Below are 14,442 nucleotides of genomic sequence, written 5' to 3' on the forward strand. Positions count from 1 at the left end.
CTGTCCTTGACCAAGGAGTCAAACTGGCCATTTGGAATTTCCCCAGGGACCGTTCCCCGCCACTCCGCCCTGCCCAGCCCCGAGGAGAGATCGCTGTTCACCCGGTTCTCATAACTTCAGGGCTCTCCTCAGACAGGTGGCCTCCGCCTCCCCCGTGAGCTTCTTAGGTTGCAAATTCACGCCTCCCCGCCCCCAGTGGAATCCCAGTTCCTGGTGATCGGGGCCAGGAAAACTGGTTAGCAGGCTACCGTGTGAGAATGCAATCACAAGATGAGAGGCGTGGTTTGAGCCCAAACAGCCGGGTCAGCTCTAGTCCACCTGACCCCAGAAGCTGGACTCTAGTCCCGGTGACTTCCAGAAGCACAGACGTGTACAGGTGGGGTGCCCAGGCCCACTCCACAGTCCGGGACACCCACCTGGGTGTCTTCCGATGAACTGAGGGGGGTTGGAGGCTCTGCTGAATTCCTTCTCCCCCTCCCTCCCCTCTGCCTCTCTACCTTCAGCCCCCCCCCCAATTCCCGCCTCCTCCAGTCACTAATTGCTGGGGGTACTGTGTCTGGCCCTGCCCTCTCAGAGTGGCTCGCACTCTGATCGACAAAGGCCAGTCGTTTTGTTTTGACTAGAGAACGCTGGTGACCTTCTGCAAACGACTTTATTCTTAGCTGAGACTTGAGCCGAGTGCTCCTCCTCCAACCAAATGGCTGAGGTCAGCACTGCCCGCTGGAACGTTCCGCAGAGATGGGAATGTTGTACGCCTGCCCTTTCCGCATGGCAGTCCCTGGCCCCGTGTCTGTTGAGCATTTGAATTTACGTAACTATTTAATAAATCTAATGATGAGTAAGTGAAGTGCAAACAGCCACGTGTGGCTGGTGGCTGTCGAATGGGGCGCTGTGGATCTGTGGCACCCATTCACTAAATGGCCTCGAGTAAGACAATTTATTCCACCTCTCATTTTTAAGTGTATAAAAAGTTATTACAGGGCGGCTGGGTGGCTCAGTGGGTTGGGCATCTGACTCTGGTTTAGGTCATGATCTCCCGGTGTGTGGGTTTGAGCCCCACGTCGGGCTCTGTGCTGACAGCTCAGAGCCTGGAGCTGCTTCAGTTTTTGTTGAGCCTGCTTGGGATTCTCTCTCTCCCTCTCTCTGCCCCTCCCACACTTGCTCTCTCTCTCTCTCTCTCTCAATAATTAAATAAACTTTTAAAAAGTTATTATCTCTTGATATGCTGTACTATACACATAGCGGTAAAATGTGAGAGTACGACTTCTAGAAAAGTCTGCCGCTGCATGGTGTGCCCACCCCCTTTCCGCAGAGGCGAAGAAAGTGCTGTGTGTCACCTTCACCCTGGGGGCCGTTCTGGTGGGGGTCGTGCTGGCTGCCGTCCTGCTCTGGAAGTTCAGTAAGTGCGGAGCGGCCTCGCGGGCGCCCTGGCCCCTGGGGGTGGGGCTCTGCTTCTGCTTGTGACCCCATTCTCCTCCAGCCTCAGGGTCCCGCCTCTGAGGAGTCCCTCTCCCGCTTCATCCCACCCCGTGGGTTGCGAGAATCCCGTGCTGTTGGTGGAGCCCTGACCACGGGGGTTTCCCCGGTGCTCGGGGCGCTAGGCGCCGCCCGGGGCCACCTGTCCCCCAGAGCTCTGTGCAGCGTTGCCTGCTACCTTGCCCGCACCAGCTCATTAACCACAGCCTGGCCTTTGCCGTCTGCCCGGGGCAGTGTGGACTGGCATTTACGGACCACAGAAGTCACTTGAGGAAGGTCGGAGTGCTGTCCAAGTCCAAGTCTGGGAGCCCCTCCCAGCCCCCAGATGTGGTGCACATCCCCCCCGCCCCCCCCCGCTGCTGATGGCCAGCCCTGTTCCCTTTGGTAGATGATGGTGGCAAGGACCCATCGCCCCTTATTAAGATAAAGGGGGAAACGTCTCTCTCCTGCTGCTTGGGGCTCGGAGAGCAGGTGCCGGTGTCCGCGGGGGGTGCCTGAGGCTTTCCTGGCGCCCCCTGCTGACTGCTCTCCCTCCCCTGCCCCTGCAAGTGGAGAAGAAGTGCCTGGTGTCCGGGATCGAGTGCGGCTCCTCGGGGACCTGCGTCAGCCCCTCTCACTGGTGCGACGGGGTCCTGCACTGCCCCAGCGGCGAGGACGAGAACCGATGCGGTAAGCCGCAGGGCTGCGTGCGCCTGGGGACGCCGCCCGGCCCGGGAGCCCCGGCCCCTGGTGTCGCCCAGAGTCTGCNGCCCCCAGCCGGCGCAGGTGTCACCGCTGGGCAACTGCACGAGCGAAGTATTTAATGTGGGGGGGGGCACTATGTATTTGTATACGTGCGTATGTACATGTATATGTGTGTAAAGGCGCACAGCTCGCCTTTACAATCATGTGCATCTATCGTCACTGAGGGGCACCTGGCTTTGCTTCTAGTGTTTTCTGTCAGTTGTTACAAGTGATTTCAAGGCTGCTGAAGGGGCTCTCGTGGGAAATGGTGCCTGAGCGGGGGCGTCACCCCCAAAGTGACTGACTTCAGTCCGGCACCGGCAGAGGGGACAGCACAGGGGCTGTTTGTTCCCCGGCCGGGTCGGTGCAGCCTGGGTGGGCGGAGGTGGAGCGAAGCCTCCTCTAACGCGCAGGTAACTGACCCCACCCCTGGCTGGAGCCGGCTTCTTTGTCTCGAAAAGCTTTTAGTTTGCCCTTGTTCCACAGAAGCTGTCAGGCAGCGCGGCCAGGCCCGCGGGGACCGTGGCCGAGTCGCCCTGAGCTCTGTCCCGGCCCCGGGTCCTGCCGTGCACTCTGACACATCTATGTGACAACCGCTTGTTTTTAAGCGAACAGAAATTTTAAATTGTAGCGTCAGAGGCATCACCAGAAATTTCACGAGCCGCTTTCTTCTTCTCCCGGCCGGTTTCCCCTAACTCCTTAGGCTTTCATTTATACATGGGGCAGACTAGGGGCGCCCGGGTGGCTCAGTCGGTTAAGCATCCGGCTTCAGCTCAGGTCATGATCTTGCGGTTCTTAAGTTTGCATCGGGCTCTGCGTGGACAGCTCAGAGCCTGGAGCCTGCTTCCAAGTCTGTGTCTCCTCCTCTCTCTGCCCCTCTGTCTCTCTCTGTCTCAAAAAAATAAAGATAAAAAAATTTTAAACACAAGGATGGGCTGTGGCGGGCGGGGGGTGGNAATGCTTTCCTGCACATCCTCCCTGCCAGGACATGGCACCTGCGTGGGACGCGCCGCTGGCCCTGGCTGGTGGGACTCCCCAGTGGGGAAGGCTGGGCCCTGGGCCCCGGCTCTCTGTGTCCGCGGGGTCACCTGTGTCCACAGCTGACACTTCTGTCCCACGGCTCCCACAGCACAGCCTTGCCTGTATCCCTGAGAGCGTCTGCACTTGGCAGTGACCCCCTTGCTCGTTAAACTTTTACACACCGCCTCCCCTTTGTGTTGGCCATGACGCATTTGTCGCCATTTTCCTAAGTCGGAGGCGCTGAGCCTCAGAGTGTGGTTAAGCTGTCAGGCGTGAGGGCTTTTGGTGTTTTCAGACACGTGCGCGCACCTGGGCAACGGTCACCTCTAGCAAGACAGACTCTTGACGTCTCCTCTCCCTCCTTGTCTTCTTGATATTTAAGCTGTGTTTATTTAAACACTTTGCCTTACTATACCCAAGCGGGTCAAAACCAGGAGGTACCCAAGGAGGCGCAGGGAAAACTTAATCTCCCCCACCCTGCACACGCACGTGCGCACACACACATACACACACGTGTGCACGCAGACACACACACACGGTCATGTGTCCATTCACCAGCCAAAATGGGAAGCATTTCCGGCTGGGACACGAGCTCTCCCTTTCCTGCAGCCCCGCGCTCCGTGCTCCGGAGTGTGGACGGGCCGTGGGAGTCCCCCTTTCTCGCGGACCTAACACGCGTGTGCCAGGCACTGGGGACTCTCGGTAAGAAACGCCTCCAGGAACGAGATCGCTGGGCCAGATTTTGTAACCAGTCAGACCCACCCTGACTTGGGATTATTTACTTTCCACACTGATTATTTATATAAAACAAAACGGACAGCCGTGACACACTATGTGTCTTCTCTATCAGGGCAGAACACACACTGGATGCGCTTTCAATTTGTCCCCTTTGTGGAGCGGAAATTATTGTCAACAAAACGCACATGTGACATTGAAGAATATCGCCCATCCCGTGGGAAAGGTTCACATGTGTGCGCGGAGCGATTTCTTTGCCCAGGAGACCGTGTGTTCTTGAATACATGTGGTGAACGTACGCATATTGTTAATGTTAATTCACTTTCTACATCCGTCGCCTTGGTTTCTGTGGCCATTAAATGTCACAAGAGAAACACAAGAATCGCTCGGGGTGACCCAGTTAACATACTGTTCTGTGCACTTGACATCGGCTGAGAGGGGAGGCCTTAGGTGTTCTCACCACAGAAGAAAGGGAAGAAAAGAAAGCAGCATCTGTGCAAACTGCTGTCTGCTAGCTTGATTGTGGCACCCTGTTCACAGGGCATGCATGTGTCTGTCAAAACACCAGGCTGTACCCCGCAAGTATGTACAATTGTTATTAGTCAATTATACCTCAATAAAGCCGAAAGATTCCCAATACTTGAAAAAAAAAAAAAAGAACTTGAGCTTGGGACCATTTCCAGCTCTTTGGCGCATCAGTTGTCATGGTCTCCTAGTTAGCATTTCTTTAAGTTTTTATTTAAATTCTAGTTAGTTCACCTACAGGGTAATATTCACTGCAGGGGTACAATATAGTGATTCAACACTTCCATGCCTCACCCGGTGCCCATCACTGCAAGTACCCTTCTTCATCCCCATCACCCATGCTAGTTAGCATTTGATTTCAGAGAGAAGGAAAAAAAACCCTAAAATTACCACAAACCAAAAAAGAAATGTCTCCTTTCTGCTATGCCACAGTGTCAGCTTTATTTTTAATTTTGGAGCTATTTTTAATTTTGTTTCATGTTTATTTATTTTTGAGAGAGAGAGAGACAGAGCACAAGCAGGGAGAGGAGCCGAGAGAGAGGGAGACACAGAATCTGAAGCAGCTCCAGGCTCTAAGCTGTCAGCACAGAGCCCGACGCGGGGCTTGAACTCACGAACCGCAAGGTCATGACCTCAGCCGAAGTTGTCCAGATGTTCAATGATTGAGCCACCTAGGCATCCCAGATTTGGGGATTATTTTTAATTCCAGTTTATTTTTTTAAAAATTTCATGTTTATTTTTGAGAGACAGAGTATGAGCAGGGGAGGGGCAGAGAGAGAAGGAGACACAGAATCTGAAGCAGCTCCAGGCTCTGAGCTGTCAGCATAGAGCCCCACATGGGGCTCAAACCCACAAACTGTGAGATCATGACCTGAGCCGAAGTCAGACGCTCACCTGGCTGAGCCCCCCAGGTGCCCCTAATTTCACTTACTTTTTAAAAAAAATTTAATGGACTTATTTTTAGAGCAGTTTCAGGTGTACGGAAAATTGAGCAGATAGTACAGACTGCCAGGGCCCCTCCCCTGCACACAGTGTGCCCTTATTTTTAACACCTTGCATTGGTATAGAACTTTATTTCAATTGATGAGCCAATTATTAGTACATTATTATTTTTAAATTTTTTAATGTTTATTTATTTTTGAGAGAGAGATAGAGAATGAGCAGGGGAGGGGCAGAGAGGAAGACACAGAATCTGAAGCAGGCTTCAGGCTCCAAGTGACGGCACAGAGCCGGATGCAGGGCTCAAACCCATGAACTGTGAGATCATGACTTGAGCCGAAGTTGAACACTTAACCGACTGAGCCCCCCAGGCACCCCTTGAGTACGTTATTATTATGTAAATCCTTAGTTCACACGAGAGTGCATTCTTGGCATTGTGGACAAATGTGTAATGTCCTTGCACTTGGACAGTGGGTTTGAACAACTGTGCGATGACATGTACCCACCATTACAGTGTCATACAGGGTATTTTCACTGCTTTGAAAATCCTCTGTGCTCTGCCTAGTCAGCCCTCCCTCCCCCACCCCTGCAACCCCACTGATCCTTTTACCGTCTCCATAGTTGTGCCTTTTCCAGAATGGCACACGGTTGGAATCATACGGTTTGTAGCCTCTCCAGCACGGCTTCTGTCACAGAGGCATATGCGTTTCGGTGCCTCCCTGGCTTTTCCTGGCTTCATAGCTCATTCCTTTTTAGTACTGTATACTATTCCCAGGTCCGGATGGGCCTCGGTTTGCTTAGCCACTCAGGCAGCTCGTGGCTAGCTCACACGTGGCATGTGGGATCACTCACCCGGAAGCCTGAGGAAATAATCAGACCACGGCTGGTCCCTTCACAGGGAATGAGCCCCTAGGTGCAGCCAGAATGTCCACTGAGTTGGGACCACAGAAGGAAGGCAAGAATGAGGTCTGTGATAACCAGGTCCTCATTTTTTTATGTCTATTTATTTATTTTGAGAGAGAGAGAGAGAGCAGTGGAAGGCAGACAGAGAGACACAGAATCTGAAGCAGGCTCCAGGCTCCAAGCTGTCAGCACAGAGCCCAACATGGGGCTCAAACCCACGAACCGTGAGATCATGACCTGAGTTGAAGTCGGACGCTTAACCGACTGAACCCCTCAGACAGCCCATCCAGGTCCTCATTTTATACTTTCCGTCACGTGTGTTCCCCCCCGCCCCGAGCTCAGAGCACGGGTTCACGTGCTTTCAGACTTTGCATCAGTGAATGTCACACGGAACACAGCATTTAGCACCTGGCCCTCCCTCATGGCCTGCCGTGTTCAAGGTCATTTGTATTAATACATGACCCCAGTCAATCCTCAGGCCACAGGGGAACCCGCTCTGTGGCGGTACCCCTCCTGATGCAACCATTCACACGAGGAACGTTCTCGGGGTTCTGGATTGTGGTTACCTCCAGGTGGGGAGAAGGCACTGGAATAGAGAGAGGCTTAAACTATGTCTGTAGTGTTTCGTTTCCTCAACAAAAGAGCTGAGGTCGTTTGGCAAAGTGTGGCTGAATTTAGAGGCAGAGCTGTGCACCGTGATGGGTCAGGGTGGTCAATCTGTTGTTCAACATGATCGTTTAAAGATCAATTTGGGGGGCGCCCAGGTGGATGGGTCAGCTAAGCATCCGACTCTTGGTGTCGGCTCAGGTCATGATCACACGGTTCATGAGTTCAAGCCCCGCATTGGGCTCTGTGCTGCTGCGCGGAGACTGCTTGGGATCCTCTTCCTCCCACTCTGTCTGTCGCTCCCCTCCTCATTCTCTTTGTCTCTGTCTCTCTCTCTCAAAATAAATAAATAAAACTGAAAAAAAGACCTTTTTTTAATTAAAAAAAAAAACCTTTATCTTATTCATTGATTTTTAAAAATACTAGCTTCGGGGCACCTGGGTGGCTCAGTTGGTTAAGTGTCCAACTTTGGCTCAGGTCATGATCTCATTGTTCATGGGTTCGAGCCCCGTGTTGGGCTCTGTGCTGACAGCTGGCTCGGAGCCTGGAGCCTGTGTCTCCCTCTCTCTCTGACCCTCCCCTGCTCACGCTGTCTCTCTCTCTCTCTCTCTCTCTCGGAAATAAATAAAACATTAAAAAAAAATACTAGCTTCATCAAGACATGCCTCACATCCCGTAGAATTTGTCCCTGAGAACACACAGTCCAGCGGCTTTTATGCGTTCACAGAGGCGCGCAGCCCTCAGCCCCCCAGTCTGAGGATACTTCCATCACCCCCTAAGGAGACCCTGACTATCCCCACGGGTCCCTCCTCTGCCCCTCCCCCCACCCCAGGCCCTAACAACCACTGATCCACCTTGTGTCGCTCTGGGTCCCCTGCTCCGGACCCTCTGTGGAAGCGGCATCGCCCAGTGAGGGGGGGCCTGCGTCTGTCTGCTGAGCTCCGCTCGCATCCGCAGGGCTCAGGCGGGCTGTAGGGCGGCTCGGTGCTTCCCTCCCTTCAGGGCCGGACGACATTCCGTGGCCTAGGTGGGTCCCCTGGGGTCCACTCACCCGGCCATGGTCACGTAGGCCCTCCTACCTCCCCGCCTGTCTCAGCCCCTGCTGTCAGCGCTTTGGGGGTAAGAGCACTTTAGAGCCCTCCCCCCAAGGGGCTCTAAAGGGACAGGGAGCGATGGGCGGCACCCCTCGTGCGTGGTCATGCCGTGGGGACAGCGGCCCGCGTGTCGCTGCCTCTGAGCCTTGTGTGGGGGTGGGAGGGGCCCGGGGGTGCCGGGCGGCCCCCGATCTCACAGGACGCCTCCCCTGCGCAGTTCGCCTCTACGGACCGAACTTCATCCTGCAGGTGTACTCGCCGCAGAGGAAGTCGTGGCACCCCGTGTGTCGGGACGACTGGAGTGAGGGCTACGGCCGGGCCGCCTGCCAGGACATGGGCTACCGGTGAGTGCGGCCGCCGCACGGGAGGAGAGCACCCCGAGGCGCCGCGCGCCCCTGCCGGGCACAGCCGCCTCCTTCCCAGAGCTGGTCGGGGGGCCAGCAGGTGCCCACCGCGTCCCTGCGTCCCCGGCTCACTGCCCCCCAGCCCTGCCGCCTCCTGGGCCTCCGTCCACTCCCGGTTACTAGGGACGTCCACGGCCGAGGTCTCCAATGTCCAGGATGCTGGCCGGGGACTCCTTTTCTCAAGGAGCTTCTAGGCAGCGTTGAGGCCTCACCACCCCAGGCCTCCGTGGCTGGGGGGCAGCGGGGGGCTGGGGGAGGTCCGAGGGCATAGATGTGCAGACCCGCCCTGCATACATGCTTGGAGGATGCACTGAGGCCTTTGAATGGGAGACAGGTGACATCAGATTGACGTGGAAGAGAATTCAGCCCTGCATGTGGCCCCAGGGGCGGGGGGAGAGGCAGGAGGGACCCTCCCTGGGGTTCCCAGCCAGGGGCTCCCCAGCGTATCGTTTGGCGTGCTTGGTGGCTGTCCAGCCACAGGGAAAGGCTGTGTGATTTAATTGCCACCACATCTTCCTTGGGGTGTCTCCGTGTGACTTCTGCGCAGGCCTGGGGGGCTCTCCGTATGCCAGTTGTCAAAATTAATTACTGCTTGATAAGAAACTGGGCATCTTTGGGGGTGGGAGAGAGGGGAAGGGGGCGATGGGCATGGAGGAGGGCACTTGTGGGGATGAGCACTGGGTGCTGTATGTAAGCCAATCTGATGATAAATTACATTTAAGAAGAAAAGAAACGTGGCATCTTAGCCAGTGAAATATTTCAAAATGCCATCCCTACCTGACACAGTAAAGTCCCCATCGTCTTCAGGACCCTATTGGGTTTCACAGCAGGGGGTGTTTTAACATCTGTAAATTTTCTTAGGTTACACGTGCTCACTCACACCCCTATTGTCCCCAGTGCTCGGTCCTCACCCGAACTAGATTAGAAAAAGGCCCCCGGAGGGCTTTCACCGGACGCTTCCGCGTTACAGAGTCCAAAGAGGATTATTGGACAGCGTCGCTTGATTAGACCTTGTGGCTTTGTTTCCCACACGCCAAGGTGTCCCTCTTAGTCGGAACATCATACCAGAGAAGTATGGTGACTTGGCACGGGATTTGCCAGCGCTGATAATGACGCCCATTATGCAATTCCGATTTCCCGTCTCTTTTAGGAACAGTTTTTATTCTAGCCACGGAGTCGTGGACGACAGTGGGGCCACGAGCTTTATGAAGCTGAACTTAAGTGCTGGCAACACGGACCTCTACAAGAAACTGTACCACAGGTATTTGGTGATTTCTTCTTCTTTTTCTCCTCCTCCTCTTCCTCCTTTTTTTTTTTTTTCTTTAAGAAATTTTGTAATGAGAGCAAGCGGGAGACACCACGGGGAGTCATGGTCCCGAGGTGCAGTTCTCTGAGCCGAGTATCTCTGAGCTTCTCTTTGGGAGGAGATGGGACTCTAAGCGGAGAATTCACCCTCCGGGAGCGGCTAAGGGCTATTTGCCATTTTCTTCGTGCCCCCTGTCCTCGGGCCGGCTGGCACCGGATAACACAGTAAAATTAAACTGGGGAGTCCCCCCTCCTGTCTCCTTTACTCCTCAGACATCAGAGATGTACGGACTGCGTGTCAGGGTGCATCTCCAGGAACCCCAGAGAAAGTTGGGGTCCCAAGGGGGGTGACCAACTATTCATCCTGCTTTGCCAGGATGTTGCGAGTTTCAGCCCGGAAGTCCTGCCTCCCAGGGGCCCCCTCGGGCCCGAGCAGCAGGGACGGCTGGTCCCCAGGCCCCCAAGCCACTGTCAGATGGCGCCGTGCTGGGCGTGGGCAGCACTGTGGGGGCCTGGGAGGGAGCAGCCAGGTCAGTTCAGCCCACGTGTCCTGTACCTCAAAGCCAACTTGTGGCCCTAGGCCGGTCTCAGTGTGTCCAGTGGATGGAAGAGAACACGAACAGCTGATCACGTGATCGGTGGCCTAACTGGTTGGAGGAGGGGGGACAGAGGGCACTTAGGCTGCTTGTCACTGCTGCCTGAACCCTCGTTCATGTGAAAGTCACACAGCGTCCTTTGTGGACAAGCCCTGGTCAGCTCCCGGGTCCCTGTCAGTGATCCCCAGGTGGCTGGCCAAGCCGTCACCTCCCTGTGCGCCTGCTGCGAGGGGCCGCGCTTCGCGGGGGGGAAGAACGAAGTGACTCGGGAAGGGCGCCCCTCCTTTCCTTTGAGAGGGCAGCCGGCAGCGGTCTACACTCCTGGCGGCTGCTGGCTGTGGGGCCCGGCTTCCGCCCCAGCTGCCCCGCCTGGCTGTCCCCAAGAATGTGACGGAGTGAGCCCAGGAGGAGAGCTGTGCTGGCCAGGTGTGCGCATCCAATCAGCGGGGGTTTTTTGTAGATGCTGCGTGTTCCCGCCTGGTGACACTCCACCTCTCCACAGGGACTCAGGGACTCGCAGGGTGGCTGTCGGGCAGGGGGCGGAAGGCTCCCTTCTCTTCGCTTGGACACACGTGGCCACATGCTGGTGGCCAGACAGTGGCCCCCCACATAGAGGATCAGCTTTATTTCTTAGAAAACATTTTCTTTTCATGGGAACGTGTCTCCTCTTGGCATGGCCATGCCCCACAGCCGAAGACCACGGGGCACACAGTGTCCTTGGAACCGGGGCGGGGGGCATCTCGAGGGGAGGGTGTCAGAAGCTGACTTTATAAATAGGACCTGAGCTTGTGTTGAGTCATTTGGGGTGGGGGGGGCGCTCAAGGAGGCAGGACTTTGCTCTGGATCGGATGCTGTTGGGAAGCGAGGTGACCTTGAGACTGATACCTTGATGCTTTTTTTTCTTGAAGCGGGGCTGGCGTGAAGCTAGGCTACCCCGGGATTGGCAAGCAAGCGCCCTCACTCCTGGTGGCCAGCAGAGGGGGCTGCCGGTCACCGTGTGGTTTGGACTAGGCTTAGGGTCTGGACCCCGTGAAAGGGGTTCTATTGAGTGGAAACCGCGGCCGGCTGCCTGCATCCTCCACAATCTATTAGGGGAACATTCTCTCTGAGATGGAATGCGCCGGTTACTTATCTTTCAGATGTAACTTCACTTACCTCCCAGATGAGTAACTTTTCTTTGGCTCCTGAGCAAATGATGGGTTGTCTCGTTTTTCTGTGTAGTGGGTGTGAAGCTATCACAGGAACCTGGAAGGTCACAAATGGCTTCCTTGCAAAACGAGAGGGTGATTTTAACTTCTGGGAATAAAAATAATAGCTCCTGTTATTGGGTGCTTCCCCTGACAGCCAGTCTATGACTAGGTACTATTATTATCCCACTCTACAGATGGGAGAAACGAGGCACAGAGAGGTAAAGTAACTAGCGCGAGGTCACACAGCTGTGACTCGAAACCTGGGCTTGGACTCAGTGTCTGCTCTTTGCCAGTGTCTCTCTTTAGATCTGCTGTCATTATTCAAGTCTTCAATCGTGGGCCCTTCTATGTCGGGGGTGGGACGGGGAAGTGAGAACATGGGAGGAAAATATTTATTTCTAAGTATTTTGAGAGTCAAGCATTTCCTCATAGTCTAGTGACCAGAACATCTGTTGTTTTTTGTTTTGCAGTGATGTCTGTTCTTCAAAAACAGTGGTCTCTTTACGCTGTATAGGTACGCGATTCTTGGCCTCCCCCCACCCCTTTTATTTTCCTTCTCAAAAGGGAACACTTTGTATCTTCAGAAATGCATCCCTGTGTCTGGGGAGGGGGTGATGGGCTGGGATGTGTCCAGAGCCTCGCACCCGGTCCGTACCCCAGCTCCGCGCAAGGAACACCTTTCTGGGGTTGCGGTGCCCTGTGTCCAGCTCCGGGGCCGGGAAGCAGCCGTCCTTCGAGGACAGAAAATCCCAGAAGCTGACGGGGCCCCGCTCTCGTCTCATCCCGATGGGGCCGGAGGCCGTGTGTCCCCGTCTCTGTGTCTGGCTTCCCCACTTGTATCGGGGTGGAAGGCGCCCTCCCTGTGCCCCCTCTCTGGGATGGCCCAGTCCTGTGTCCACATGGGACGCCGCAGCTCAGCTGTTCAGTGTGGAGAGGTGAACCAGCCCCCGGGCGGACCGTGTGACCCGGGGTCCTGTGGCCATAAAACGTCCCCGCGGGGCTCAGCCCGGCTGCTCCAGGCACCTGGAGGGCGTGGTGCTCGCCCCGCCTCCCGCCCTCGCCATCCGTCCGCCTGGCGGGGCCTGAGACCCACGCCCTCCAGCAAACCCTAGAGGCAGCCCCGGTCTGCAGGTGCCTTGGACGGACCCTCGTGGGCCCCCACCTCCGTTGCCCTGGTGGTGACGGGCGCAGGGCGGGGGCGGGAGGGGCTCGGAGACGTACCCAGGGAAGGGCCTGGGACCTCAGCGCCCCCTCCCGGCCTCCCTTTCTCCCTGGGTGCTGGCCCACAGGGAACNGTTCTGCGGCTCCTTCCCCACGACGCGCTCGGTGCTCAGAGTCTCCTCTCCCTTTCTGGCAAAGAATTTGTCATAAGTGGTGCCAGGCTAGGCCCTGCGGCTCACACTCCCCCTCCCTCCTCCCTCTCCCTCCTCTCTTCCCCTCCTCCCCCTCCCTTNAGTTTTCTTCCTCCCTCTTCCCCCTTTCCCTCCTCCCTTCCCCTCATCCCTCCCTCTCTTTCCTCCCCCTCCTCCCTCCTCCCTCCTTCCCGCCCTCCTTTGCAATGTTCAGGAATCTTGGGGCCCTGAGCATCGTCTCCCCACCCCGAGGGGGCTGGGGGCTGGGGGGCATCCTGCCCCCCGGAAAGAGACCAGGGCGCACTGTCTCAGATTCAGGCCCCAGATGAACGGGGTGGTCCCCAGCCTGGCGGACTCCGGGTGGAGGGGCCGGGCCCACCCCGCAGGGGCATCAGGGGCAGCCCACCTGCGCTCACCTGCACCTGCTGGTGGCTTTCAGAGTGCGGGGTCAGCACCAGGACGGGCCGCCAGAGCCGCATCGTGGGCGGGACGAGCGCCTCCCCCGGGGACTGGCCCTGGCAGGTCAGTCTGCACGTCCAGGGCGTCCACGTCTGTGGAGGCTCCATCATCACCCCGGAGTGGATCGTGACAGCCGCCCACTGCGTGGAGGAGTGAGTCCGTGGGGGGGAGGGCTCGGGGGCGCAGGTTTGGAGGTGGCTCTGGGGCCGGGCGACCAGCAGGGCGGCGTTCCGTGGGGTCCCACGGGCCGGAGCAGGGGAAGCGGGAAGCCCAGTGCAGCCCTCAGCAGCCAGCTGGGCGCCGGCTGAGAGCGGGACCCCTTCCAGAAGCTCTGGAGGAAACGTCCCTCGGCACAACTGTCTCTCTGGTTTAGCGTGGCCTTGCGCCTGGCCCTGCCCTCTCTGGCCGCGTGGCCTCGGACCGCTCGCGCCAGGGGCCTGTCCACAGCGCGCCCTCTGTGCACCTTAGCACAGGTGCACCCGCTCCTCCCAAAGGCCGTTGGGGGGGTAGAAGGAGCGGTATTTATGAGTGGTGCTCCCTTCCTTCCTCCCTCCCTCCCTTCCTCCCTTCCTCCCTTCCTTCTTCTTCCTTCCTTCCTTCCACCGGCTTCTGATAGCTCCTGGGGTCTGGGATTCTCCTAAAAGGGAAACATCTAGATAAAGCTAATGCCCTAATGGCTATTAGATCTGCAATCTAGTCATCCGTATGCACTTATTAAGCACATATTGAATGTCAGGAGATGCCCTCAGGCATAAATAAGTAAGTAAGACCCGGTCCTGCGAGAAATGAGGTTTGAAACTTTGGGAGGCGTTCAGGCCAAGAAAAAGCGCTCTTGAATTTCCCGAGGGTTTGCAGGCCGGTGCAGAAGTACTGGAAGGAGGCGCCTGGGGGCCTCAGTCGGTAGATGTCCCGCTCTTGGTTTCAGCTCAGGTTACCTTCTCACGGTCTGTGAGTTCGAGCCCCACATCGGGCTCTGCACTGACAGTGCAGAACTTGCTTGGGATTCTCTCTCTGCTGCCGCCCCCCACCCCCGCTTGCTCCCTCTCTCTCTCTCTCAAAATAAATAAAAACATTTAAAAGAGAGGGAGAGAGAAGCCCAGGGGGAATGGGAGGCA

General features: G+C 56.4%; 1 protein-coding gene across 1 annotated transcript in view; it reads left to right on the plus strand.

Moving 5' to 3' along the window:
* The window catches only part of TMPRSS2 (transmembrane serine protease 2), a 26,046-nt gene that overhangs the window by 5,670 nt on the left and 5,934 nt on the right, over nucleotides 1-14,442 (plus strand). The window contains exons 3-8 of the mRNA XM_077778653.1: nucleotides 1,313-1,399; nucleotides 2,026-2,145; nucleotides 8,239-8,365; nucleotides 9,576-9,686; nucleotides 11,987-12,030; nucleotides 13,308-13,479. Coding sequence (XP_077634779.1) covers nucleotides 1,313-1,399; nucleotides 2,026-2,145; nucleotides 8,239-8,365; nucleotides 9,576-9,686; nucleotides 11,987-12,030; nucleotides 13,308-13,479 — 661 coding nt within the window. The remainder of the gene's footprint in view (nucleotides 1-1,312; nucleotides 1,400-2,025; nucleotides 2,146-8,238; nucleotides 8,366-9,575; nucleotides 9,687-11,986; nucleotides 12,031-13,307; nucleotides 13,480-14,442) is intronic.

This window comes from Crocuta crocuta, unplaced genomic scaffold (genome assembly GCF_008692635.1).
Source record: "Crocuta crocuta isolate KB4526 unplaced genomic scaffold, BGI_CrCroc_1.0 scaffold931, whole genome shotgun sequence".
Lineage (NCBI taxonomy): Eukaryota > Metazoa > Chordata > Mammalia > Carnivora > Hyaenidae > Crocuta > Crocuta crocuta.